Here is a 27,100-nt window from a genome sequence, read left to right as displayed (position 1 = left end):
TCTTTGTATGTGGAACAATGCAAGTAGAAGGCTATGAGGCAGAGCGCGAATAGTCGGGAAAAGGAAAAATGGTCTGGGATGTGTCCCCAGTATAATGCAGATGTTAATCAGTCGGCTCAATCATCGAATGTCACAAAGTTACAATTTAGTTTTGGCCATAAAAAAAATGAATAGTAAAATATAGATTTTTTAATTCTCCTTCGGAGGACGCTCTTCTATCATTTAGACTTTAGACTCTTTTAGCCATTGCGGAGTTTTATTCTCATGGAACAGAGAACAAAAAGAAATTAAATCTTTATTATACTGAAAGAAAAAAAAACATTCACATCAAGTAACCAGGTACGAACAGTAAACTTGATTTATTAAAAACAAAAAATATCTAATACACTTTGTTTTTGTTTTTTACACAGGTTTAAAATATAAAAATCCCCTCGAGGGCGTCTTAATTTAAAATGTGCACGAGTCTTATGGGGGCTGTACAGGTTCTGGCCAAGAGACATTTCATTATGATGTATTTCTTGCTTGATTTGATAATTTTTCAAGTCATAATTAGTAAAACTTAAAAAAAAAAATTACACGGGATAAAATCTAATTTTCTGCAGGAGCAGAAAGGAAATTTATTTTAATATAGATACTAAATGTGAATGAAAGGGAACGATCGATTAACGAATTATTATAATCACATGACCGAAACAGAATCACACTGATGACGGCGATAGAGAAGGATTTTAGGTTGTTCATAGCATGAATGTGCAAACCAAGCCCATTGCTAAAAAGTATCCACAATTTATATATTTTAAATAGTCGCTCCCCCCCCCCACCCCATGACGGGAATGTGTCAAGTCAATGGTTATATTCCTAAAGTGAATTCAATATTCCTCAGTGTATCGCTCTGTGCGTGCGTCGCCTTATTAGTAATCGGTGAGATTGGTTTCTAACAATTAGGAGATTCTTCTTATTTATCATCGGATCAGATCTACATATTTTGATGCATGAGATTCACTAAAATGCAAACTAAACCCAATTAACATAACTTAACTTAGAAATGTTTGTATTTTTGAAGATTTGGCATATATAAGAAATATTACATTACAGATAACAATGAAAACACTTTTTTTTTTTTTAGCTCACACCATAGAAATGTACCCCCAGTTCCATCCATAGAAAAATGTCACCAAAAAATTTCTTCATTTCTGGGGCATCTACTGCATTCAATTATTACTTTATCTATTACATTGTGTGACGCGCCAATCTCTAAAACCACAACCCACGCTTAACCGGAGTCACATTAATAAGCTCCACACTACATTTGGCGGCATCACTAGTCGGCTCACTCTGTACAATGCCTTGTGAAAGTATTTGGCCCCCTTGAACTTTCCTACCTTTTGCCACATTTCTGGCTTCAAACATAAAGATATAAAATTCTAATTTTTTGGGGAAGAATCAACAACAAGTGGGACACAATCGTGAAGTGGAATGAAATTTATTGGATATTTTAAACTTTTTAAAAAAATTAAAAACTGAAAAGTGGGGCCTGCAATATTATTAGGCCCCTTTACTTTCAGTGCAGAAGTTCAGTGCGGATCTCTGAATGATCCAATGTTGTATTAAATGACTGGTAATGATAAATAGAATCCACCTGTGTGTAATCAAGTCTCCTATAAATGCACCTGCTCTGTGATAGTCTCAGGGTTCTGTTTCAAGTGCAGAGAGCATCATGAAGACCAAGGAACACACCAGGCAGGTCCAAGATACTGTTGTGGCGAAGTTTAAAGCCGGATTTGGATACAAAAAGATTTCCCAAGTTTTAAACATCTCAAGGAGCACTGTGCAAGCGATCATATTGAAATGGAAGGAGTATCAGACCACTGCAAATCTACCAAGACCCGGCCGTCCCTCTAAACTTTCATCTCGAACAAGGAGAAGACTGATCAGAGATGCAGCCAAATGGCCTATGATCACTCTGGATGAACTGCAGAGATCTACAGCTGAGGTGGGAGAGTCTGTCCATAGGACAACAATCAGTCGTACACTGCACAAATCTGGCCTTTATGGAAAAGTGGCAAGAATAAAGCCATTTCTCAAAGATATCCATAAAAAGTCTTGTTTGAAGTTTGCCACAAGCCACTTGGGAGACAGACCAAACATGTGGAATAAGGTGCTCTGGTCAGATGAAACCAAAATCGAACTTTTTGGCCACTCTGCTAAACGATATGTTTGGCGTAAAAGCAACACAGCTCATCACCCTCAAAACACCATCCCCACTGTCAAACATGGTGGTGGCAGCATCATGGTTTGGGCCTGCTTTTCTTCAGCAGGGACAGGGAAGATGGTTAAAATTGATGGGAAGATGGACGGAGCCAAATACAGGACCATTCTGGAAGAAAACCTGTTGGAGTCTGCAAAAGACCTGAGACTGGGACGGAGATTTATCTTCCAACAAGACAATGATCCCAAACATAAAGCAAAATCTATAATGGAATGGTTCAAAAATAAAGGTATCCAGGTGTTAGAATGGCCAAGTCAAAGTCCAGACCTGAATCCAATCGAGAATCTGTGGAAAGAGCTGAAAACTGCTGTTCACAAACGCCCTCCATCCAACCTCACTGAGCTCGAGCTGTTTTGCAAGGAAGAATGGGCAAGAATTTCAGCCTCTCGATGTGAAAAACTGATAGAGACTTACCCCAAGCAACTTGCAGCTGTAATCGCAGCAAAAGGTGGCGCTACAAAGTATTAACTCAAGGGGGCTGAATATTATTGCACGCCCCCCTTTTCAGTTTTTAATTTGTTAAAAAAGCTTAAAAATATCCAATAAATTTCGTTCCACTTCACGATTGTGTCCCACTTGTTGATTCTTCCCCCAAAAATTAGAATTTTATATCTTTATGTTTGAAGCCAGAAATGTGGCAAAAGGTAGAAAAGTTCAAGGGGCCAAATACTTTCACAAGGCACTGTAATTGTGGTGAAGTTAAGGAACGTGGGTTCTAGATGTTGGGGGTGATAGAATTTGATAAAAGAATAAAAGACAATTGGAAACTGAGCTTCAACAAAAATGGAAATATTGTAATGTGTGAGCAGCTAAAGGCAGTTTTCACTGGGATATACAAAATAACAATGTAATTAAATACATTTGAATAAAATATGAAAAAAAATCCTATTACTAAAAGGATTTGTTACCCATCCGGATTCTAAGAAAAATCAGCTATTTAAAAGGGGTCTCAAAAAGAAATTCAGGGTGAATTTACCAAGACCGGTTTCTTGCACTGATAATGACGACCGCGCCTTTAGTTCTATGGTGACTGTTTAATATGGGGGCGTCTGGGCTGTGATAAGGACCCTAAAATGTGGTGTGTTACAGCTGGGTTGAACCGACCTACATGACAAGGTGAAAGATCGAAGACCAGATTTATTTTTTCAGAGGTCATAAAAGAGGCAAATTCAAGCTTGTTGTCCCTTTGACTTTATTGAATTGGTGCGGTTGTTCCAGCCTCGTACAGTGCTGGTCATGGAAATGTTTTCTGGACTTGGAACCATAGAAACCAGTTTGGTAGGCACATTTGCCAGCCTCGGCCTCGCGTTGGGGCTCGGGGCCAGCACATGAGAAAATACAAAAACTTTTTTTCTTCAACACTTACAACAAACAACATAAGTTAGCACCACAATCAGCAAGTGATTATTACATACAGGGAGAAGGCTACATGGGAAGCTACCACAATACATTTCAGTTTTCTTGTTTGTTTTTTTATTATTACGCCATATCTACATTTTGAATGAATACAAAAAGAAACATGCATTATATCTGGCAGCTAGCATTAGTGTGGGTATGTCTGACCGGAAAGTGGCGGAGCGCCCCCAGAGGAAAACAAAAAGTAGCACCACAGGAAAAACTGAACATAGCACCTATTTCTGACAAGATATTACAGGCAATCTCCCACCCTGTGACGAGGCAACATGGAGGTAAAAGTAAGGAGGTGATAATACTGTACAAACGTCTCGTCAGCCGGCGCTCCTGTCACAATACCCCAAATGTTTTCAGATTTGCTCTCTGATCAGTCAGCCGGATTATTAAAAGGCGTACGCGTTTCATCAATTACAAAAATATTTTCTGCTTATCCCTCCGTTCTATACAATATGTAACGTGGCGTCTGGCTTAGTCACAGTCCACAGCTTCTTTCTCATGCTGTGAGGGGGCCGCAGTGTTTTGGGGTAATCGTTTACTTTGCATAGAATGTAAATTGCTGGCACCTTAGTTTCTAGCAACTTTCTCAACCAAAAACTGTCCCTAATCTGCAGTTCCGTAAAGATGGAGATAACACAGGAGCGCAGCACACGTTGTAAACTGAAATTTGTGTTTATAGAAATCTATAAAATATCTGCCACGACTTTGCTCCAGGTCACATGCAAGAGTTAAAGCTTAGAGAAAGGCAACTTCTTTGATCATTAAAAACAAAAAAATAACAATAATATACAATAGAAATAATTACATACAAAAATATAAGCACCTTTAATACAAGGGACAAGCGGGCACCATATGCCCAGGGATGATTGCTTTCATTAGGAAACTGAGAAACGAGGAGGAGGATTGCCTTTTCTGGTTCAAATTTGCCTCAAAAGTGGAATATGATGATCAGGCATCTCCGTCACATGTGGCCGTTTGCTTCCCGTCTGTGCTCAGGAGGTTTGTGTATCTGGGAGCAGATCCGTCATGTGCTTCTAATGATTGTCACGTGATGCTGTTTAGGTCATGTGATCCCAAGGCCGCGAGTACCCAGTGGTTTTCTATCTTTGTCTAATATGTTGGTGGTCCAGGCCCGGGATTCTGGGCAGTATGGGGGGGTTCAGGCCTTTTTTTGCCCCATCTGAAGAACGTGCATGTGAGACAAGTAATAGGCTGTGATGAGGTTTCAAGGTTGCTGATTTGGAAACGTGGCGTTCTCTTATGCTATTGGCCTCTTTTCTCAACAAAAAGTGTACTTGCGTATATTTAACTTTTTTATTTTTTTTATTTTTACTTTTGTTATGAGTTTTTTTTTCAGCCTAGGAAACACACTGGTCCCACTTCAAAGCCAAATTTTTGTGTTGGGTCTCCAAAGTCATTGAACATTAGATCCACTATAGGGGCTTGCTCCACCTTGGGAGTGTTCAGCTCCAGGATGGTCTTCTGGGAGCCCTTCTTAGACTGAGGGGGGAAGAGAATGAAAAAGTCAGAACTTCCATCACACCTAAGAAATAAGTATAAATCTACAGTATGTAGAATGATCGGAAAAAATCTGTACTTTGACTGCTTCAGCATTTTACTTTACATTGGTTACCATGCAGGTTCCCCAGCAATGTGGCAGCTTTAAGAAAAACAGACTAAGGTTTCATAGAGATTTTGGGGATGGGGTCCCTGGCTGATAGCCGCTGTGGGGAGTGGGGCGAATGTCACCCAGACTTCCAGAGTGTGTAAGTGAAGCATTTTATATCACCACCGTTCACTTCTGAGGCAGATTCTGTGAGTGCATCTTTCCTCCATAATAAAGTAACTCAAACTCCTTTAATAAGAGGATTAATAAAAGGGGTTTACCACAAACAAAGTTAATTTTAATCAACATTTAAATCAATAGATCTTTGAATAATAATAAGTTCCACAATTGGATGTGTTTAAAAAAATGTTCCTGTGCTGAGATAATCTTATAAATGTGCCCCTGCTGTGTGCTGTGTAATGACTGTGTCTGACCGTACAGGAACATGGTCTGATCATACCACAACTCCTGGGCAGGGGACGAAGCAAAAGAGTATACAGACATTACAGCACGGGATCGCAAATGATTCTTTGAGGTAAAACATTGCTTAAAAACAGGCAGTGAAATGTTTTGCCTCAAAAAGAATCATTTGCGATTCCGTGCTGTCTTAGCTTTTGCATCATCCCCTGCCCAGGAGCTGTGGTATGATCAGACCATGTTCCTGCACGGTCAGACACAGCCATTACACAGTACACAGCAGGGGCACATTTATAAGAACACAGGACCCGTAGAAGTGCTGGAGCGTGAAACGGCCATCGTCTATAATGTGTTCCACATGCTCCCCTGCATCATCATTTTAATATAACAGAATAAAGAAGTGTTCTTACAGTGCAGGTGGGTGCTACCTTTCTCTTCTCTCAAATGGACATTTATAAGATCTCAGCACAGGAACATTTAAAAAAAAAACACATCCAATTGTGGAAATTATTTTTACTCCAAGATCTGTTAATTAAAGTGTACTTTCTTATCCTTTAAATAAAAAACTAAACACAGGCAGCGATATAGGAAAAGTAAGCAAATAAATTACTACCCCATTCATCCCTGCCTACCCAGCGCTATACTTTAGCTCCAGCTTTAACATCCAGTATACCCCACAGGACTAAACAGAAAACATGGGTAGAAAAGGGGACGGTTAGGGTGAAATCTTCAGGTGTATTATTCACCTATTTTATCTGTATTAATGCAGCTAATCCCCTTTTCCCATGTAAAGCACCATGGAATAAATGGCGCTAAATAATAATAATTAGGTAAAGAGCAGCTGTCACCATGTCACGTGTGTCCAGCTTAGCTCTTTTATTCTCCCTGCACCCCCAGTATTACAGTTTTTGTAAATCCACCATATGATACCAGAGATTTGGGCCTTTTAATTTAGTGCGAATTCTTCTGGTCTTTACCAAGTGGGTGTGGCTCAGATTGTCTAGGGGCGTGCCTTTAGGCTGCTCTGCATATATTTCCTTGATATGTGCACACGATGTCTTTTAGACACCTTGATCCAAGAGAGATTTTGAAGCATAATACGCTCCAGGAAAACACAGGTTGTGGTTTTTCTGAACGTTGTCTTTGGTGCTCAAAAAACCTGGACATGTGCACAGAAATGGATTTTAGCATGCAATGCATTTGTTCATTCTTTTCGCATTTTTGCTGGCGGGTTCCTGATATGCCTAAAAAGAAACACATGCTCATACCCTAAAGGCCATAAAAAGGTCCATATCTCTGGAACCGAAAGGCGGATTTACAAAAAATAGAATAAGAGAAAAAACTGGTGCCAGCTTCTTTTTTACTGCAAACACAGGTGATAGGAGCATGAGGAGACAGCAGCGATTCCTGGTATTCCTCAGCCTTGTCCTGTGACCACCGAAGGTGACTGCTCGTGTCTCCTCCGTCTCAAAAGAAGAATCCATATTAATCAGATAACGTGTCCTGGAGTCTCCACGGCTCCGGATTCATTTCCTATTGATAAATGGTTTTGGTTTTTGTGTCAGAACTAATTATTCTCGTCTGGTATTGTGTACCGCTGCCTGACATTGTGCTGCAGATCAATAGACGGCTGTATCCCCACCGCATTCACATCCAGAGCCTTTCATGTCAGTAGAACAATGTCTGTCATGATGCCAGCAGCCACTGTAATAATCTGATCACCTGTCACCGCGGTAAATGGTGCACCAGACTCCTATCAGATGAGACAGATGGAGCCGAGTCACTTACTGCGCATCCATCCATGATGGCCTGAATGTACGGGTTGTTGTCATAGGACATTTCTTCATCGTTAGAGCCCAGGAAGCGGATCGCCTTGTCATGGCTGTTGGTGGTGGCGTCATGCCAGGCTACAGACTGGAAGCAGTTGTAGGTGATGTTCTGTTTGGCAGAGGCGCTGAGAAGCCTCAGGAATGTCATCTGTACCACGCCTACGGGGTTTCCATCAGCATCCACGTAGGACAGCTGAAATGAATCAGACACAGCTACAGGGTAAAAACTGACCATGTAAAACAACGCTCACACCTATCACAAATGGGGTTGTTTGGCACCGAACACTTCCAGATCAGGTGGTGAGTGGTGGGCTGCCATCACATGCCCATGTGCGCAATCAGAGAGACCGCAAATAACCCCTGCAACGCCAGCATGTATGCCGATTACATGAGCATGGGCATCCTGTGGCCCACAGATCTTAGCCTTAGTCATGAATATCTAGACCATTTAAGTGATTTTTGGGAATTTAGGGTTTACTTGCAGGTTCAGATTTTCAGATATATTTAGATGGGTGCAATCCGTAAATCCTGCTCATCCTAAAGCCTCATTCACACATCTGTGTAAAACGGGCCGTGATTGGAATATAGGAGACTGTCAGGTTCAGGGCAGGAGACCCATATATATATATATATATATATATATATATATATATATATATATATATATTATAGCAGCTACAGTATCGCCACTGGTGAGAATCTTTCATCAGTAATCTGTAAAAGTTGTAGGTTGGTGTGGAAATGCTGCAGAATAATAAAATAAGTATTAATAGTTCACTTTTATCAATTAATAAAATGCATTTGGTGTGATAACCTTTGCACAAGTGACAAGAAGAAGTAGTGAAGGCGATGGGTTGTGAAAGAGTTTGACAGGAGGTTGTTCCAAACGTCTTGGAGAAGGGACCACAGATCTTCTGTGTATGAGGCTTGTGCAGATCCTTCTGTCTCTTCATGTGACCCAGACAGACTGGATGATGTGAGATCAGGGCTCTGTGAGGCCGGATCATCCCTTCCAGGAGTCCTCGTTCTTAATGTCACTGGCTGGATGTTGGGGGTTGTTGTTCAGCTACAGGATAATTTGGAACCAGTAAGATGCCTCCTCATGAATTCAGTGGCGTAACTAGAGTCTGATGGGCCCCGGTGCAAGATTTGGACCAGGGCCCCCCCCCATCCTGGTATATGTCCCCCATTCGCCCGCTTATGTTTAATATCTAAAAAAAAATAAACCATTATACTCACCAGGGGCATACATAGAATTATGGGGCCTCATAGCAGAAGAATTATGTACTGCCCATTGTCCTCCATATAGTATAATGCACAGCCCATAGTCCTCCATACTGTAAAATACAGAGCCCACAGTCATCCATGTAATAGTATGGCCACTGTGTACTCACGGATTAAAAAATACTCACCTTCCGTCTGCTCCCCCGCCACGCAGCGTCCTCTTCTGAAGCAGACTTACCATGTGCTCCAGTCGCCTGCATTCTTATCACTGCCATGCGTCACCAGTCACAGGCACGCAGAAGTCAGCTGCTGGCCTCCGATTGCCCAACAGCATGTATTGCCACACACGAACCCGATGGGTCTATGCGCCGCAATACACTTCAACTGGATGTGTGTCCGAGAACGCACATCCATTTGAAGTTTCTGCTGGTGTCAGCGGGCACCCACCCGCACGTCCCTGCTCATGCTATTACATGATGGGCAAGTGTCTGCATGGATTTCTCAGCACTGAGGACACAAAAAAAACAGGCAATACTGAGGACTGTAAACCCAGCTGTCGGCCAAGGAAACTTCTACAGCAGATGAGACATCATGAAGATGTCCTGCAGTGCCATCAGCTAAGAACTGAGGGGTAAAATGCGAAATATTTGTCAGTTAGAGAAGCAGATTTGTACCCAAAGGGCTGGAGAGCGGCACAATATTGAGGGTCTGTGAGGAGCAGTGATGCACAGAGGAGGGTCCAGCAATCCTGGGGTGCATTTCCAGACATGGAGTTGTTGAATTGGTCAGGATTAATGGTGTCATCAATGCGGAGAAATCCAGTCAGATACTTACCCATCATGTAATACCATCATGGAGGGATCTGATTCTGCAGCCGGACATCGACCCTAGCCAATGTCAGTAAGAACAAGTAGTCCTGAAAGTGATGATACTGCAACCCAGAACCCTGATTTCACATAATCAAGTCTGTCTGGGATCACATGAAGAGACAGAAGGATCTGCACAAATCTCATACACACAAGATCTGGAGTCATTTCTCCAAGATGTTTGGAACAACCTCCTGTCGAGTTTCTTCAGTACCTGTGTACAAGTGATAGAAGTGACAGGTGGTCACCAGATGGGGATGATGGAGGCAAAGGACGGTCACCACCTACTGATGATGGAGGCGAAGGGCGGTCACCAGATAGTGATGATGGAGGTGAAGGGCGGTCACCAGATAGTGATGATGGAGGTGAAGGGCGGTCACCACCTACTGATGATGGAGACGAAGGGCGGTCACCACCTACTGATGATAGAGGCGAAGGGCGGTCACCACCTACTGATGATGGAGGCGAAGGGCGGTCACCACCTACTGATGATGGAGGTGAAGAGCGGTCACCACCTACTGATGATGGAGGCGAAGGGCGGTCACCACCTACTGATCATGGAGGCGAAGGGCGGTCACCACATACCGATGAGATTTACATTTCTCTTTTCTTCAGTTACTTTGCATTTTGTTATTAATTTGTTATTTATTAACACGTCTACTTATGGAAGCTTCTTACTTTGCAGCATTTCATCCATAACTGCCTAATACTTTTGCACAAAACTGTATATTGCAATAATGCCTGTATATTGGAGGTGTAGACACCCCTCTCCCCCCATCGATCATTCGGATTTGTGGTTTACTTTAATAATATGCTGACAGAGCATTGATGACATCTCGGCCATCAGTGACTGAAATGTGGCCTCTGGAAAAAGCTCAGTGCCGCTGCCACTTCGTTCTAGTGATTAGTGGGGGTTATAATACTCTTTAGTTGGGTCAACATGGATTTTGACAGTAGATCATATACAACATATCATATACACTGTACAGAGCATCACATAACAATCCATTAATAGGAAAATCTATACAAACCACTCTGGGACCGTTCTGCTGCCTGAGAAAGAAGAGGACTGAACAGAAGAGAGCAGCATGCAAGCCTAGACTCAGCTAACAACACGTGAGAAGCGCCATCCCTGGAGTCTGCAGCACGCTCAGAGTGTGCACGACCACAGCCACACACCTCACACCCACAGGCTCATTTACCTTATGGAGACCAAAAAACAGTTTCCATTTGGGGAAGGTTGGGTCCCGGTATATACTTTTTTTTTATATAATAGAAGCCATATGTTATCTACAGTCACTGGAGGGGTAAGGGGCCTTTATGATGTGATTATTGGTATGAAGCCTCATGACGAGGAGGAGAAGCAGCCGAGTCACAGGCTCCTCTCTGGTCTCACTTCCATATGTGTTGGTAGCTGTTTCTTTAAACCATGATCCTCAGTACCTGCAGTTAATTCAGCTCCTGTATCCAAAGCAGAAAGCTCTTAGGGGCTGAGAATGAAGTGGGGGATTAGGAGAAATCGCTCTATAGCAAAGAAATTGACATGTAAAAAAAATATATATAGAGACGGCTTGACAGAGGCTGTGAAGTTAAGACACGGAGCGGCAATGATGCCAGCAAGAGCTGCAAAGTTTTCTACTTCAAAGCAGCCACCCTGAGCTGTGCTGAGTACCTATGATATTGAAAGCAGAGGAGGGAGCCGAGGTGCTCGTTGCTTCTCCATGACTACCAAACTAGGAAGACCGCCTCCTCTTACCGCGTGTGTATCGCCATGTGCCCGCTGAGGAAAATAAGGCAGTAGCCCTGCTGACTGCACCGCTGCAATTTGGAGGGATCAGAGCTAAGGATACCGCTGGCTTCACAGAGGACTGTTTTTTAATAAAGTAGAAATGTTTCCTTAATACAAGTCTCAAGGCTTATTCACATTTTTTGTACCCACACCTGGAAAGGGACCAGTCACTTAAATGCTGCCTGTGCTTATTAAAGGGAATAATCAGGATTTACCCCTAATAGCTAATGACAGCGCTGCATTGGTCATGTAATGTAAATCATGTAAGATGTAATGTGATGCCAGTGGCCATGGTGTCACATTATATCTTACATGGCGCTCAGTGGCTTTGATTCTCTGTAGCGGATTTTGCATAATATCTTCTACTCTGCTCCAGGTACTGCCAGAGCTGCACTCAAAGTTCTGCTGTCTCCTGCACTCTGCCAGCACTGTGCAAGAACAGCTACAGACCTTAGCAGGGATTCTCTAATGCCCTGGATAACCATAGAGAAGATGTGTGCCAAAGCCTGGCACATAGACCTTGGGTATACAGGATCACCCTACTGAGAAAATCCTGAAACGTGACCTCCAGGGAAAACTTCTAAGCGGTTTGGCTGCAGAAGGGAGGCTGATGGTATGCATGGTGCAGTTCTGGCGGTGACTGGAGTATATACAGATCCTGACAATTAGGCAATTTCCTAATTTTGTCGTCATGAAGAGATCATAGGTACCCAAAACAGGGGGCAGAGTTGATGTCCTTATGCATCCAACACACAGACATCCCCTATAGAAAAACATTGCGGGATTAGCACGGTAGCCGCGCCTAAGACCGTGCATACCCAGAGGAAACAAAGTGTCTTTTAAGGTGGACATGACCCCAGGTAGTGTCTGACCCTACCTCCTGAATTACTCTGGCTGGTGTTTGGGTTGAATGTTTATGTGATTTATGGGCTAAGTGTAGGTAATTAATATTAGGTGATATCCTCTATTGTCCTGAATTGCGGCTCGTGGTGTTATATTCTCATCGGTCTCTGTCCCTTCGCTGTCATTGCTCGGCTCTCACGGGGTAAAGGACCGACAGCCGCATCATGACTTAGATTTAGAAGATTACAACCAACCTTGTTTTCTTGGTTCCACCTTAAATTGGTTTTCCTCGTCATCTGCAGACACCATTTCCCCATGACCAGTGTTAGTTCCACATGCAGAGTGTTTGGCCATAACCGAAGCAGGCTGCTCTGGTTAACACTGGAGGCCGGGTTAGCCACTTACCATAGAGCCCCGCTTGTAATGACTATACCATGTACCAGGCAGCTCTTTGGGCCAACGAGCCATTCTATTCTGTAAAATACGACACGAGTTACAGCTGAATCTTACCAGTTTACCACGCTTGAATTCACTGAACCACGAGCCTGGATTCTCTTTGGGCCAGGACGTAATTCTAGCCTGATATAGAATGGAAGGATAGGAAGAAACAGAAGGTTATACAGATGGATCACAACGGATGCCCCTATTGGTGCCATTCAGGCCTCAGCGGACACTCGCCCCATTACCCAGCGTCTGTATGTAGGAAGGGAGATGACGCTTTCCTGGCTCCTGTATTCACTACCACTTATTTATTAGTTGTAGTAAAAGTCGCACTTAAGATAAGACAGCGTTCATGTGCAGCCTGGCCAGTGACAAGTTAAAGTTATAAGTAAACCCCATTTACTCTACTGTATGTAAAGCTGACCCCACTCATACGGTGGCTCTGTAAGATTACATTACGGCTCTATTCACATCTGCTATGGCGTCCATTTAGGCACTGGAGAATTTGTGCACAATGGAAGCAAGTGAAGCCTCCAATACAGACGTGAACAGATCCTCGTCTTTATTTAATACCTGCGTCATTCTGTCATTTTTTAGCTGAGGCGAATGCTGACAAGGGCTCACACACAGATCCATTTCTCCTGGAGGCGTTAAACCTCTGTTCTCAGCCATTACAATCCATATCAATAGTCTGTAGGAGACTTAAAAGAAAAGCCTAATTCTGCAGTAATTCTTCCATCTAACGACCCGGCACTACTACACTCGCCTGTCAATATATCGCTCCCAGCGGCACGGGGTCACCCAGAGTCTCCAACAGTTCACAAAGTTCAGCCAAACTTCTCACTTAGTCAGACGGTGCTGGGGTAATGCAGACAAAATAACTTGAGCACAAGTCATGAAACTACAACTCCCAGCATGCTCTGACGTATCCCTGGTATATGAATATATGGGGTCACCAGGACTGAGCATATAATCAGTGCGTGTGATACGGCTCCAGACTCCCATCATCGATGGAGGGAATGAGTGATATTAACCCATCGTCTGACAATCCTGGAGCTCACTTCTTTGATCAGGCACAGGCAGTCAATACCGCCGGCAGGCAGCCTGCAATTAATTAAGTGATCTTAAAATAATGGCGGCACAGTATTGTCTCATGTGCCAAGCTTTCCCATGCCAGACAATTCAAGTGATTATCATGCCAAATTCTAAGCCATCCTCCACCACTTACTCCTTCAGACTTCTTGTCGGGGAATATACAGGACTCCCCTCCTGCCGTGAAATTGCAATACACCTTGAAAGAGTCTCGAGAGCAGCCCTGGTTCGGGTCAATCCAATATTCACCTAGAACAAGAAGATGCAGGTTGAGGATGTGAGCGGCCCACGTCTGCACGGAGCAATCGATGGCCATGTCCTCCATTACTACAAATTCTCAGCTTTGTCTCTATGCTCCATCTTTGCGGGCAGAGGCTCGGTGCGTGGAGCTTTGGGGTTTATGGGCTTTGATTTGCACAATAATGAGCAGTTGGAGAATAGTGGAGAGGACAACCTAGCGATAACTCACTATCTTGGGAATAACCCTTTTACTTCATAATCTTTTTCCATTCTTGTACTGCCAAAGTATAGTAAAAATACATGAATATAGGAAACTGTTCTGATAAATCTCGGGTCGCACATGGATGATACCTCCAGGTGATAGAACAGCTCAGGACACATCCTGTGTTTAAGGGACCGGAGCATGGTGGGTAACAGTCGTGTCAGCAGCACAGGGGAATTATAAATTGTATTATGGGAGCTGTTAATGGGGGAAAGTTACCTTTACATTGTGAAAATATTATTGAGAGTGGTGCATGTTGGTCAGCTGAGAAATACCTATCAGACACAGAGACCCCAGCAGCTCAGAGCATTTCAGGCAAGTAGTGTGCGGATTGCGAGGATAAAGGTGTATGTGACAGTGACTACAGAGGGACGAGGACAAGTTATTAATATACACAGCGACTTCCTAGGAATATTTGCTGCAAATCTGCCGAGGAAGGAAAGTAATCTGCGGCATCCTCCATAAGACCGAACATTTTTCAATATTGTGCAGAAACCTAATGACATGCCGCATGTCAGGGGCTTTTCTTCACACATAAGGACATAGACAAAACATTGTATGGCAGCACAGTACCGGCCTCTGTGTGCCTCCATGCCGCAGTGGCATTGTGTGGGCTAGGCTGGTCTCCCCAGATTTCCCTGCATTTTGAGTACTGGTTGCAATCAGTGGCCATTGTGCTTACCATCAGGAAAGTCGGGGTGACATAGCTGTAAGTCTTTGCAGGTTCTTGCTGGGTTACCCTTCGTGCCCAGTGGGTGTTTCATCTGTTCAATTTCCAGTTTTAGAGAGTTCAGAGAACCAAATATTTCCTCCATGCCATCAGCATAGTCCATGTAGTTATTATCTGCATTTCCTTCATCAACCACCTGGCTGGCATCAATATTACGCTTGGTTCTCTTTGAGGACTGGACTGGCAGTGGTTGTATCACTTCACCTGGGGGACCCTGGAGGGGGAACCAGAATTATTAATATTCCCTCTCTACACAACCACTGGACTCCAGGGCTCTGGGAACAAAGCTTCACTTACTGGAGGTCCTGGTGGACCAGGAGTACCAGTTTCACCCTTTGGACCAGTTGGACCCTGAAAAAGAAAATAGGAAAGGTTTAGAGAGAATGACAATATGGAGAAGACAAAAAAGACCCTAATATCACCAAAGGAAAGGTGAAACCGGACAGGAAGCATTCACGCCTCGAAGACTTCCACTTACTGATGATCCTTTAGCACCTTTAGGTCCAGGTCCTCCCTGAAAGAGATATTGCATTACATTTGTACACATGATGCAAGATGAGATACAAGGACACTCGGCTGGAGGCTGCTAGTTACCTGCCAGAGGGGAAATACTAGCCCTGAATTTATGCAAATGTAAGATCAACATACCGGTAAGCCAGGAGGTCCAGGGGGGCCAACAGGACCGGATGGACCAAAGATACCCTGCAAGAGAAGACACAAGTGTAAAGCCTCTGTGCTGCTGGGTTGCACATGGCATCAGACTCTGATCTTTGCTGACTGGTCAGGTCTGTATCTATGCGATCTTTCACTCCCCACCAATATGTGTGCCCATATATGAGGATCTCCCAATTGGTAGCGGGACAGATGGGAGCTCTTTGTGTCTCTCCTATAATTGTTGATGGTGTGGTTATCATCCACTGACAGCACCACTTGCTCTGTGGACTGTCCATGTGATTTGTGTATCCTGACTGCTTACCTGCTCTCCTTTAGGTCCATGACCACCTTGAGGACCTGGAAGACCACGATCTCCCTTTTCACCTTGTTCTCCTGGAGGCCCAATAAGACCAATCAATCCAGGATGACCCTATGATAGGAAGAAACAATGTAAAGTGATCATGTCCAAGGAATAGCAATAACAGAGGGTGATATTCCGGCATGTTACATTCACAGTCTTGCTGTGATATGGATGGTACTTGAAGGGGTTGTCTTACAATGTACCATCACTATAGGATTATTTAATCGCTGGGATCTCTCCCAGCTGCAGTGGTGGAGCACGTGTCCCACCATAGCGCAGGATTGAGGTCTGATCACTTGTGATAACAACATGGGTCTAATAAAATCCCCTTGCGGACAAGTGCAACTCACCTTTTCTCCTTTTGGACCCGAGTCTCCTTTCAATCCTGGAAGACCAGGAGGACCCTGTTAGGAATAAGGTCTTGTTACTTAGGAATTATCGAGTCATAGTCATCAGAGAATTTACACAAAGACTATCAGACTAACTAAAAGGTTTGCACCCTCACAGAAATCCCGAGGAAGGGGCTCTGAAGAGTCCAGTGTGAATGGAGTGGAGGTCGAGCATGCGCACCTCCGCTCCCATTCAATCTCTATGAGACGGCTGGAGATAAGTAGAGAGCTCCAATATTTTCAGCAATCCTATACACAATCATTCAGGGTAGTGGTAATCCGGACAGGGCTCTTCAGAGGATTGGAACCCCAGCAATAAGATAGGGGCTAATTTATTAACTGGGCAGGAGAATAACTGTTGTACTTACCATTGGACCGGGGGGGCCATCGGGACCAGTTGAACCTGGCAGTCCTTGCTCTCCCTATATAGTAAAATAAAGTTATCTTTTCAGTAAATGGGATTTTCAGCAGGTGCTTCTTCATCATTCAGATCCCAAGGTTACTCACCACAGGTCCGGGAATTCCTCTTAAACCTTCAGGTCCGGGTTTTCCAGGGGCACCTTGAGGACCAACAGGACCTGTCTTTCCAGACGGACCCTCCAGGCCCGGTTCCCCCTAATGAAATAGAAATGAGGCGTTAGCTGCTCCACATACAGAGGATGCACCAAGTCATCCGGTGAACCTTACTTACTTTAGCACCTTTTTCTCCTTGACGGCCTTCAGGACCTGCTGGACCAGGTGGACCCTGTCACAGGATGAGAAAAAAAAACCCAATGAGGTCATATGTTCTTTCCAAATCTTTACACTTGGTGGCAGTACAGAAATCTCCTTTGGATTCTCACCCTCTTCCCTGGTGGACCAGATGGACCAGGCTCTCCAGTAGGACCGGGTGACCCCTACAGAGGACAAAATAAGACATGTTAAATGGTTGGTTATATGAGAGAACAGCGTCTGTTTACTGGCACAGATGGTACTCACAGGTTGACCAGATTCACCATCATCTCCCTTATCACCAGGTGGCCCATCTTGACCCTGAATTGTAGACAATGAAATGTATATGATAAATCTTTTTCTTCAGTTTTGATCTCTGATGAACTCAAAAGTATAAACATATATTGTAATTACTTACAGCGGGTCCGTGTTCACCAGGAGGACCAGGATCCCCAGGAAATCCCACTGGACCCTAAAAGACAGAGACAAGGTTATTCAGACTGATCCACAGACTCAGAAAATCTCAGTAAAACCGTCACATAACATAGGACGGGAGTGAGAATTTACTTACAGGGCTACCCTTTGGACCGTCATCACCAGGAGGACCTTTTGGGCCAGGAGGTCCAGCAGCCCCTTGCAGGCCTGCTTCTCCCTTCTCTCCTCTTTCACCTTTCGGGCCCTAGAACAAAAAATAAAAATATTCTTGTATAACTGCAGTAATTTAGACCTTTGCACGTTTCCAAAAGCAGGGCCCACATATCACATAAAAGTTCCTGTACTTACTGGAGGTCCAAGTTCTCCAGGAAGACCAGGTTCTCCGGCTTCTCCAGGATCACCCTGTCAAAAAGATAGACCACAACAGATTACTATTATTATTTATTATTATAGCGCCATTTATTCCATGGCGCTTTACATGTGAAAAAGGGGTATACATACGAAAACAATTACAATGATCTTTAACAAAACGTGACGGCGACTGGTACAGGAGGAGAGAGGACCCTGCCCGCGAGGGCTCACAGTCTACAAGGGATGGTTGAGGATACAGTAGGTGAGGGTAGAGCTAGTCGTGCAGCGGTAAGGTGGAGCGATGGTTACTGCAAGTTGCAGGCTTGTCTGAAGTGGTGGGTCTTCAGGTTCCTTTTGAAGGTTTCCACGGTAGGCAAGAGTCTGATATGTTGGGGTAGAGAGTTCTAGAGTAGGGGGGATACACGGGAGAAATCTTGTATGTGATTGTGGGAGGAGGTGATAAGGGGAGAGTAGAGAAGGAGGTCTTGAGAGGATCGGAGGTTGCGTGCAGGTACGTACTGGGAGACTAGATTACAAATGTATGGAGGAGACAGGTTGTGGATGGCTTTGTATCACATGGTTAGGGTTTTGAACTGGAGTCTCTGGGCAATGGGGAGCCAGTGAAGAGATTGACAGAGAGGAGAGGCCGGGGAATAGCAGGGGGACAGGTGGATTAGTTGGGCAGCAGAGTTTAGGATAGATTGAAGGGGTGCGAGAGTGTTGGAAGGGAGGCCACAGAAGGCGGGAGATGATGAGAGCGTACACTAGTGTTTTTGCAGATTCGTGGTTGAGGAATGTGTGGATCCGGGAAATATTTTTGAGTTGGAGTCGGCAGGAAGTGGAAAGGGCTTGGATATGTGGTTTGAAGGAGAGATCAGAGTCGAGGGTTACCACAAGGCAGCGAGCTTGCGGGGCAGGGGAGAGTGGGCAGCCATTGACGTTTATAGATAGGTCAGATGGGGGGGGATGAATGGGAAGGTGGAAAGATGATGAATTCGGTTTTATCCATGCTAAGTTTTAGAAATCTGGCAGAGAAGAAGGATGAGATAGCGGACAGACATTGTGGGATTTTGATTAGTAGGGAGGAAATATCAGGTCCAGAGAGGTAGATCTGTGTGTCATCAGCATAGAGGTGATAATGAAAGCCATGAGACTCTATGAGCTGTCCCAGGCCGAAGGAGTAGATGGAGAAGAGCAGGGGTCTTAGAACGGAACTTTGGGGGACACCAACAGATAGGGGGCGAGATGAGGAGGTGGTGTGTGAGTGGGAGACACTGGATGTCCTGTCTGCTAGGTATGAAAAGAACCAAGATAGGGCCAAGTCTGTGATGCCGAGAGATGGGAGAGTCTGGAGTAAGAGGGAATGGTCCACTGTGTCAAAGGCAGATGACAGGTCTAGGAGGAGGAGGACAGAGTAGTGTCGCTTGGATTTGGCGGTTAGTTGGTCGTTGATTAAACTCCATTCCCAGTGTCTAGTGTTGTCATTTACAGCAAAGATCACTTACCTTCTCTCCAACAGGACCAGGATTTCCGATTCCTCCAGGAGGACCTTGTGGACCGTCAGCGCCAGGAGATCCATTGGGACCTCTAGGGCCGGGTGGACCAGGTGGTCCCTAAAAAAGGATGAAACATTATAGAAAGTTTTCCAGATTGTATTCTGACACAATATATATTTCTGGGCACCTATATATATCAGGCAAATGCAAGATGGGAAAACATCGGGGACAGTCATGTCCTTTACCCTGTACTGCAGGGTACTCTCATTGTTTTATCCGAGGTTTAGTGATTGTCTTTTGTCTGACGCTCCATTTGTGAGCAAAGACCAGAACCGCACCAGTACCAACAGCAAAGACTGAGCTCATGACGGCAGCACATCAGACTGAGGGGGTCTCACTTATCTGATGATGGGGAGTGTGACCCACACGCTCCCTACACTTCACTTCTTTATTCTCCATCGGATCTTTGTGCTCGCTGTTGTCATGGAGACATCTCATGCAATGTATGCACTTCCCGCTGTCGTCATGGAGACATCTCACGTAATGTATGCATTTCCCATTGTCTCATGTACTGTATGGGGTTTTCACTGTCGTCATAGAGACATCGCATGTACTGTATACGTTTCACATTGTCGTCATAAAGACGTCTCATGTAAGGTGCGCTTCCCACTGTCGTCATGAAGACGTCTCATGTAACGTGTGCGCTTCCCACTGTCGTCATGAAAACGTCTCATGTAACGTGTGCGCTTCTCACTGTCGTCATGAAGACGTCCCATGTAACGTGTGCGCTTCCCACTGTCGTCATGAAAATGTCTCATGTAACGTGTGCGCTTCCCACTGTCGTCATGAAGACATCTCATGTAACGTGTGCGCTTCCCACTGTCGTCATGAAGACGTCTCATGTAACGTGTGCGCTTCTCACTGTCGTCATGAAGACGTCTCATGTAACGTGTGCTCTTCCCACTGTCGTCATGAAGACGTCTCATGTAACGTGTGCGCTTCCCACTGTCGTCATGAAGACGTCCCATGTAACGTGTGCTCTTCCCACTGTCGTCATGAAGACGTCTCATGTAACGTGTGCGCTTCTCACTGTCGTCATGAAGACGTCTCATGTAACGTGTGCGCTTCTCACTGTCGTCATGAAGACGTCTCATGTAACGTGTGCGCTTCTCACTGTCGTCATGAAGACGTCTCATGTAACGTGTGCGCTTCTCACTGTCGTCATGAAGACGTCTCATGTAACGTGTGCGCTTCCCACTGTCGTCATGAAGACGTCCCATGTAACGTGTGCTCTTCCCACTGTCGTCATGAAGACGTCTCATGTAACGTGTGCGCTTCCCACTGTCGTCATGAAGACGTCCCATGTAACGTGTGCTCTTCCCACTGTCGTCATGAAGACGTCCCATGTAACGTGTGCTCTTCCCACTGTCGTCATGAAGATGCCTCCTGCAATGTATATTGTGCTTTTATGTGCTCTTCCTGCCGTATTACGAAGATGTCTCTGGCTGTATATCGTGTGATTCCTGTCGTATTTTGGAGAGGTATCTAGCTGTATATTGTGCACTTCCCACCGCATTACGGAAATGTCTTTGCGCTGTATATCGGGCGCTTCCTGCAATATTATGGAGCTATATTAGAAGTGTATATTGTACACTTCCTGCTGTATCCCAGAGACGTCTCTGGCTTTGTATCGTGCGCTTCCAGCCGTATCACGGAGACGTCTTTAGCACTGTATATTGTGCCCTTCTTGCCATATTACACAGAAATCTCTGGCTGTATATCGCGCACTTCCTGCCATATTACAGAGGCATCTTTGCTTTGTATAGCGTGCGCTTCCACACCGTATTACGGAGCAGTATTTGTGCTGTCTATCGTGCGCTTCCCGCCGTATTACAGAGATGCATTTACGTTGTATATCGTGTGCTTCCTGTTGTGATATGAAGACGTATCTGCAGTTAATATTGTGCGCTTCCACTGTATTATGGGGATGTTTCTGTGCTGTATGTCATGCGCTTCCCGTCGTACTTTGGGGAGGAATTTGGCTGTGTATCGTTTGCTTCTCGCATTATGGAGACGTCTTTGCATTCTATATCGTGTGCTTCCCACTGTATTATGGAGAAGTGAATAAGAAAATAAGATCACCTGGACGGCTTGTGGTACATAGAAGCAAGGGCCACACGTGGTAAACAGCAAAGAGATGAAAAAATCTGCTATGTGAGATTATCTTATGCCTTGGAGCTTTTTTTAATGGTGTGAAGCTACCTTTTTACCAATAAACTTTGGATTTTTGGAAGCTGGATTTTTTCGTCTCTTTATTACAGAGATGTTTCTGTGCTGTATAACATGTGCTTCCTGTCATATTATGGAGACATCTCTGGCTGTATATTATGCATTTCTGTCGTATTATGGAGACAACTCTGGCTGTATATTATGTGCTTCCTGCCGTATTATGGAGACATCTCTGGCTGTATATTATGCGCTTCCTGCCGTATTATGGAGACATCTCTGGCTGTATATTATGCGCTTCCTGCCGTATTATGGAGACATCTCTGGCTGTATATTATGCGCTTCCTGCCGTATTATGGAGACATCTCTGGCTGTATATTATGCATTTCTGTCATATTATGGAGACATCTCTGGCTGTATATTATGCATTTCTGTCATATTATGGAGCCATCTCTGGCTGTATATCGTGTGCCTCCTGCCATATTATGGAGACATCTCTGGCTGTATATTATGCGCTTCCTGCCGTATTATGGAGACATCTCTGGCTGTATATTATGCGCTTCCTGCCGTATTATGGAGACATCTCTGGCTGTATATCGTGTGCCTCCTGCCATATTATGGAGACATCTCTGGCTGTATATTATGCATTTCTGTCGTATTATGGAGACATCTCTGGCTGTATATCGTGCGCCTCCTGCCATATTATGGAGACATCTCTGGCTGTATATCGTGCGCTTTCCACCGTATTATGGAGACATCTCTGGCTGTATATTATGCATTTCTGTCGTATTATGGAGACATCTCTGGCTGTATATCGTGCGCCTCCTGCCATATTATGGATACATCTCTGGCTGTATATTATGCATTTCTGTCGTATTATGGAGACTTCTCTGTGCTGTATATAGTCCGCTTTCCACCGTATTACGGAGATGTCTCTGGTTGTATATCGTGCTCTCTTGCGTATTACCGAAATGTCTCTGGCTGTATTGTGCGCTGTGTATTGTTTGCTGTATTTTGTGCTTTTTAAAGAATTGTTAATTAGCTTCTAGTATGAGGAATTATACAGCGAGATGTGGGCGCATTAGAGGTAATACAGATATATTACTGTGGTGAGTGGCTTTCTATTAATGTCGTGCTGGCGCTATACTTCTTACATATAAGCACAGGGTGAGCAATTACCCTACTATACTACACAATTTATTCCTCTGCTCCAGGCCATCTCTATAGATTCGTTGCTGCATCAGGGAAGAATTTTGCCTCTGGTGAAGAAATAAACAAATTAATCTTCTATTTTGTTGTATAATCGGGGAGGTGAGAATCCTAAAGTGTAAAATCTGATTAATAGATGACTGCCCGATCCTGGCGTGCGGCACAGCAGCAGGATGACGCTTCTATGTCCCAGCTCAGGCGTGTGCTCCTGAAAATACTGCAGCTAATACACGTGTAATAGAAATACCAACGTGCAATGTGGCCATCATAGCACAATGCACACAGCAACGGTCATCTCACATCACCCAAGAGGAGGCGCAGACACTTCTACCCCTCCAAGACAGGAGGTGTAATATATGCAGAGGTAAACTTACCATCTGACCAACATCTCCTGTTTCGCCTTTCTCACCAGGAGGTCCGGGCAAACCCTAAGGAGAAGAGAAAGGTAAAAAAATAAAATTCCCCTATAGGATTGTTCTCTAACAGCTGCAGCTGGGGGTGCCGGAATGGATGATGGGACATTACATGGGCCTGCTGATAACAAGTTGGCCGGTGCTCGTTTATGCCCCTTTTACATGGGCTGATGCAAACTGTATGGGGACAAATGATTAGTATGATCTTTCATCCACATACCTTGCGTTTTGTCGGCAGCACATCTGTTTAAATGGGGGAGATGATGTTCTGCCAACAATGATTTTTAGGCTACAGGTTGTGAATTTTGTGTTCGGTTTTTCGTCGGCTCATTGCAGCCAGATTTAAATGGGGCAGTGATCACACATTTAGCCCATTTGGTGATTATCAACAATTGAGACAGCTTTTACTCACAGGACGCAGGCAGCATGTCCTATATAAATTCACAGTCTGCAGACCAGATCACTCAGTGAGCCCAGTACACCTCTGTAAAGCCCCCTTCATACGTCCGTATAAATCCGGTACTGGAAAAACCACTACCATTGTCATCAGTGTTTTGGATTACTGTGCCACCAGTGTGCCATCCATATTTTTCCGGTATGGATAAAGAAAGAATGAAATTACAAAAGTTCTGCTATACTTTGCAATGTATGGTAGATTGACTCACTCGGCCTTTTAAAGAGCCAGACACAGGAACCGTTTCTATTTAAAGTGCGGCTGGTTTATTGCAATCCTCATAAACCACGTCACCAGAAAACGTAAATACAACCTTTGTCCAGTGGGTAAAACATAAAATAAGTCCATACAATAGTGCTGCTTAGCCCACCTGGCTTAGAGTCCAGCTTCCATGTCCTTTAACAAAGGGATTCAGGAGACCTGCAATCTCCATACATCCAGCATGTGTGACACAAACAGCTCCGAGCTTTCACCTCCTACAGGTGTTCAATCACCCTAGCACTAAGGATGGCTGATTAACCCCTTATTCCTTTGTGTTCTGGAACCTTTTTCCTATGTTTAATTACTGGAGCTAACAATCTCAGTGCTACATATCTCCTCTCCAGTACTTTACCAGTGACTTTGTCACAAATGTTAAACATGTACAGCACACACGGAGGGCACACGGATGCGATCCGTGTGCTGTACATGTTTTACACGGACCCATAAACTTGTATTGGCCCTGGTCATCCGTGCTGCTGGAAAAAAGAAGACGTACACAGCAGCATAGGTTATAATGGATAAGTGTGGCATCCGTGAAAAAAAATGGACGCCACACGTACTGGAAACACAGACATGTGAAGGGGGCCTAATTGTGAGATCAGACCAAGGCAGCATTCAGTAAAGCAGCCCAACATGATTCACAGTAAAAATATCCAAAAATTTATTTTATTGCATAATCCAGATCCTCCTCTCCATTACATTTTCATTACCGGAGTATTCATCCATTGATTTTGCTATAAATCCTGCTGAGACTAGTAGTTCCACAACTGATCACCACTAACAACAGTCACAAATCTTCCTGAAAGAACAACCGAACATAGAGCAGCACTGCTGGAGAATTAGCTTCCAATTGGGGTCTTTTATTATACTCACATTAGCTTGCCCCTCAAAGAAGATGATGACAGGCGAAACCCTGTGTTGGGGTAGAATCTGGCATGCCATGTGTTTGACACAGTTAAGTACACAACACATAAATAATGAGTGTGCTAAATAAGTGGCATGCCAGATTCTACCTGACCCTGCGTTTCGCCTGTCACTTTCTTCGGTGGGTAAGCTCGCATGAGCATAATAAAAAACCTCAATTGGAAAAGAATTTGCCAGTAGTGCTCCTCTATGAACCAGATTGTTCTGTAAAGGAAACTTGTGACAGTATTGTTAATGGTGATCAGTTGTTGAACTACTGGTCTCAGCAGGACTGATGGCAGCATCGTTGGATGAGTACACAGTTACTGGAAGTGTCACGAAGATGAAGGATTGGATGGTGTGGATTCTGCTCTGCGTTACACTGCCTGTGATTGCACGTCAGTTTCACAGGTTTCCTCTGTTATCCTCCTGGTTCTGATGCATTACAAATCCAGTAAAGTAAACACCTGTAATCCTACAGGACCGGGTGGGCCAGGGAATCCTCTGGGACCTTCATCACCTTTCTGTCCAAAGAGACCTTGTTGCCCCCTAGGTCCAGGCTCACCATCTGCTCCCTGTAATGGAATAGAGGACATCAAATGTGGAGAACATCAAATAGAGGAACGTCAATGTCAGAAGCTAAAGAATTGACAATTTACTTACAGATGGGCCAGGCTGACCAATGGGGCCCAGAGGTCCTGATGGTCCAGGGGGACCCTGTGGAGACAAAAAAAAATTTTTTTCGTATCCGGCTTTATAAAAGTAAACTATATAGACATGGACAGAACGGTGCACTTTACTTGTTCTCCCTTGTCTCCTTTGTTTCCCTTCTGACCTGGCTCACCGATTTCACCCTGTAAGAGTAAAATAATATAGTTATAAGTTAAAGGTGTAGACGGTGAAAGGACCTGTATCTTACAGTGCCAGGATGCACAAGATGGACATCTCTCCACACCAATCTACATGGTCTGACATGATACCACTGAGAATATCAGGTGTCTGTCTATTTATTCAAACTTGTAGAACAAAACATGGCACTCCGGCTATTGTGAAACTACAACTCCCAGCAATCCTTGGATTGCATGTAATCAATTATTATTATTCTATTAATAAAGATATCTAATGAGCAAGCGTAAGCCAATAAGAGCGAGAATTAAAGTCCACAAGTCCTTTTCCAGAATAGGTGATTACTCTCAATATCATGCTGCTATTTAGTCACAATTTTCCAAATTGCAGAAAAACTGCTGTGTTTTTTCCCCTGTGTATTAGAATAAAAACACAGCAAAAAAGAAGAGACATGACCACAACCTGTGAATAAACCCTAAGAGCACGGCTTTGTCTCGATCCCCTCACAGTTTGCTGCAGACAATGCTGTTGGATCCTAGGATGTAAGATTAAGTGAGATTTGAGGTTAAGCAGGTAACTCATCACTGGGAACTTATCCTCTGTGTCGTATCTGCATAAGCCGCGTGTGACCTTGTGCGGCCAACATCCAGCTCACACATATAATACAAATATAATACAATGTATGATACAAAACTGACGCCATTGATTTCAGAAATCTACACCAGCAATTTCAATTTATGGCAGATGGCAACTCAAAGATGAAGCTCACTTATTGAGAGTGAGCTGTTTGTTCAAGACTGATGTATGAAATCTCTTCATACGTTTTTTAATTCAAATTTATTTAAAACTTTTGTTAAATACTTAAAGTAAGTTCCTTTTGCTTGTAAGATGAACTGCTTACCTTATCCCCATCTTCACCAGGTGGGCCGACTGGTCCGGCAGGGCCTGGGAGACCAACGGGACCTTGGATGCCATCACGTCCTGCAGGCCCCTGAGGACCCTTTTCACCCTGTAGATAAAAGAAGCAGATGTATGCAGCCATCATTTTTAGGTTGAAGAAGCTGAGAAATTACTTCTACTGACACACAATATCTAGGAGCCCAGTGGAAAGTTACATCCTTCGGCCAATATGGCCACCATAGAAAATGACAATTCTGTGTTGTTATCCACATTGCGGTGTCGATGACACAAGAGGACGCCTACTATATATATATATTTTTTTTATTTTTTTTTTATTTATTTATTATATACATACAGTAGTTCTGGATATATAAATATAATATATTATTATATTTATATAATATTATAGTTATATATCCAGAACTACTGTATATGGTCCAGAGATTATCAGCGTCCTCAGCGAGACCCTTATA

The 27,100-nt window shown here is 44.0% G+C and overlaps 1 protein-coding gene across 2 annotated transcripts in view; it reads right to left on the bottom strand.

The window, feature by feature from the left end:
• Positions 1 to 3,444: 3,444 nt before the first annotated feature.
• The window catches only part of COL5A1 (collagen type V alpha 1 chain), a 168,660-nt gene continuing 145,004 nt past the window's right edge, over positions 3,445 to 27,100 (bottom strand). The window contains exons 43-66 of one of the 2 annotated variants that reach the window (XM_073640747.1): positions 26,629 to 26,736; positions 25,682 to 25,735; positions 25,545 to 25,598; positions 25,349 to 25,456; positions 23,225 to 23,278; positions 19,425 to 19,532; positions 17,917 to 17,970; positions 17,705 to 17,812; positions 17,552 to 17,605; positions 17,401 to 17,454; positions 17,265 to 17,318; positions 17,114 to 17,167; positions 16,930 to 17,037; positions 16,791 to 16,844; positions 16,384 to 16,437; positions 15,995 to 16,102; positions 15,667 to 15,720; positions 15,497 to 15,532; positions 15,316 to 15,369; positions 14,971 to 15,232; positions 13,923 to 14,035; positions 12,764 to 12,832; positions 7,491 to 7,724; positions 3,445 to 5,179 (exon numbers count right to left, since the gene is read on the bottom strand). In XM_073640747.1, the coding sequence (XP_073496848.1) occupies positions 5,033 to 5,179; positions 7,491 to 7,724; positions 12,764 to 12,832; positions 13,923 to 14,035; positions 14,971 to 15,232; positions 15,316 to 15,369; positions 15,497 to 15,532; positions 15,667 to 15,720; positions 15,995 to 16,102; positions 16,384 to 16,437; positions 16,791 to 16,844; positions 16,930 to 17,037; positions 17,114 to 17,167; positions 17,265 to 17,318; positions 17,401 to 17,454; positions 17,552 to 17,605; positions 17,705 to 17,812; positions 17,917 to 17,970; positions 19,425 to 19,532; positions 23,225 to 23,278; positions 25,349 to 25,456; positions 25,545 to 25,598; positions 25,682 to 25,735; positions 26,629 to 26,736 (2,157 nt within the window). In that variant the 3' untranslated portion in view covers positions 3,445 to 5,032. Of the gene's footprint in view, positions 5,180 to 7,490; positions 7,725 to 12,658; positions 12,728 to 12,763; positions 12,833 to 13,922; positions 14,036 to 14,970; positions 15,233 to 15,315; positions 15,370 to 15,496; positions 15,533 to 15,666; positions 15,721 to 15,994; positions 16,103 to 16,383; positions 16,438 to 16,790; positions 16,845 to 16,929; positions 17,038 to 17,113; positions 17,168 to 17,264; positions 17,319 to 17,400; positions 17,455 to 17,551; positions 17,606 to 17,704; positions 17,813 to 17,916; positions 17,971 to 19,424; positions 19,533 to 23,224; positions 23,279 to 25,348; positions 25,457 to 25,544; positions 25,599 to 25,681; positions 25,736 to 26,628; positions 26,737 to 27,100 lie in introns of both variants that reach the window. The other variant, XM_073640748.1, reaches the window with a different exon arrangement.

Source organism: Phyllobates terribilis, unplaced genomic scaffold (genome assembly GCF_046119375.1).
Source record: "Phyllobates terribilis strain yellow unplaced genomic scaffold, ASM4611937v1 Scaffold_7__3_contigs__length_470593459, whole genome shotgun sequence".
Taxonomy (NCBI): Eukaryota; Metazoa; Chordata; class Amphibia; order Anura; family Dendrobatidae; genus Phyllobates; species Phyllobates terribilis.
This window is presented reverse-complemented; position numbering and strand designations above follow the sequence as displayed.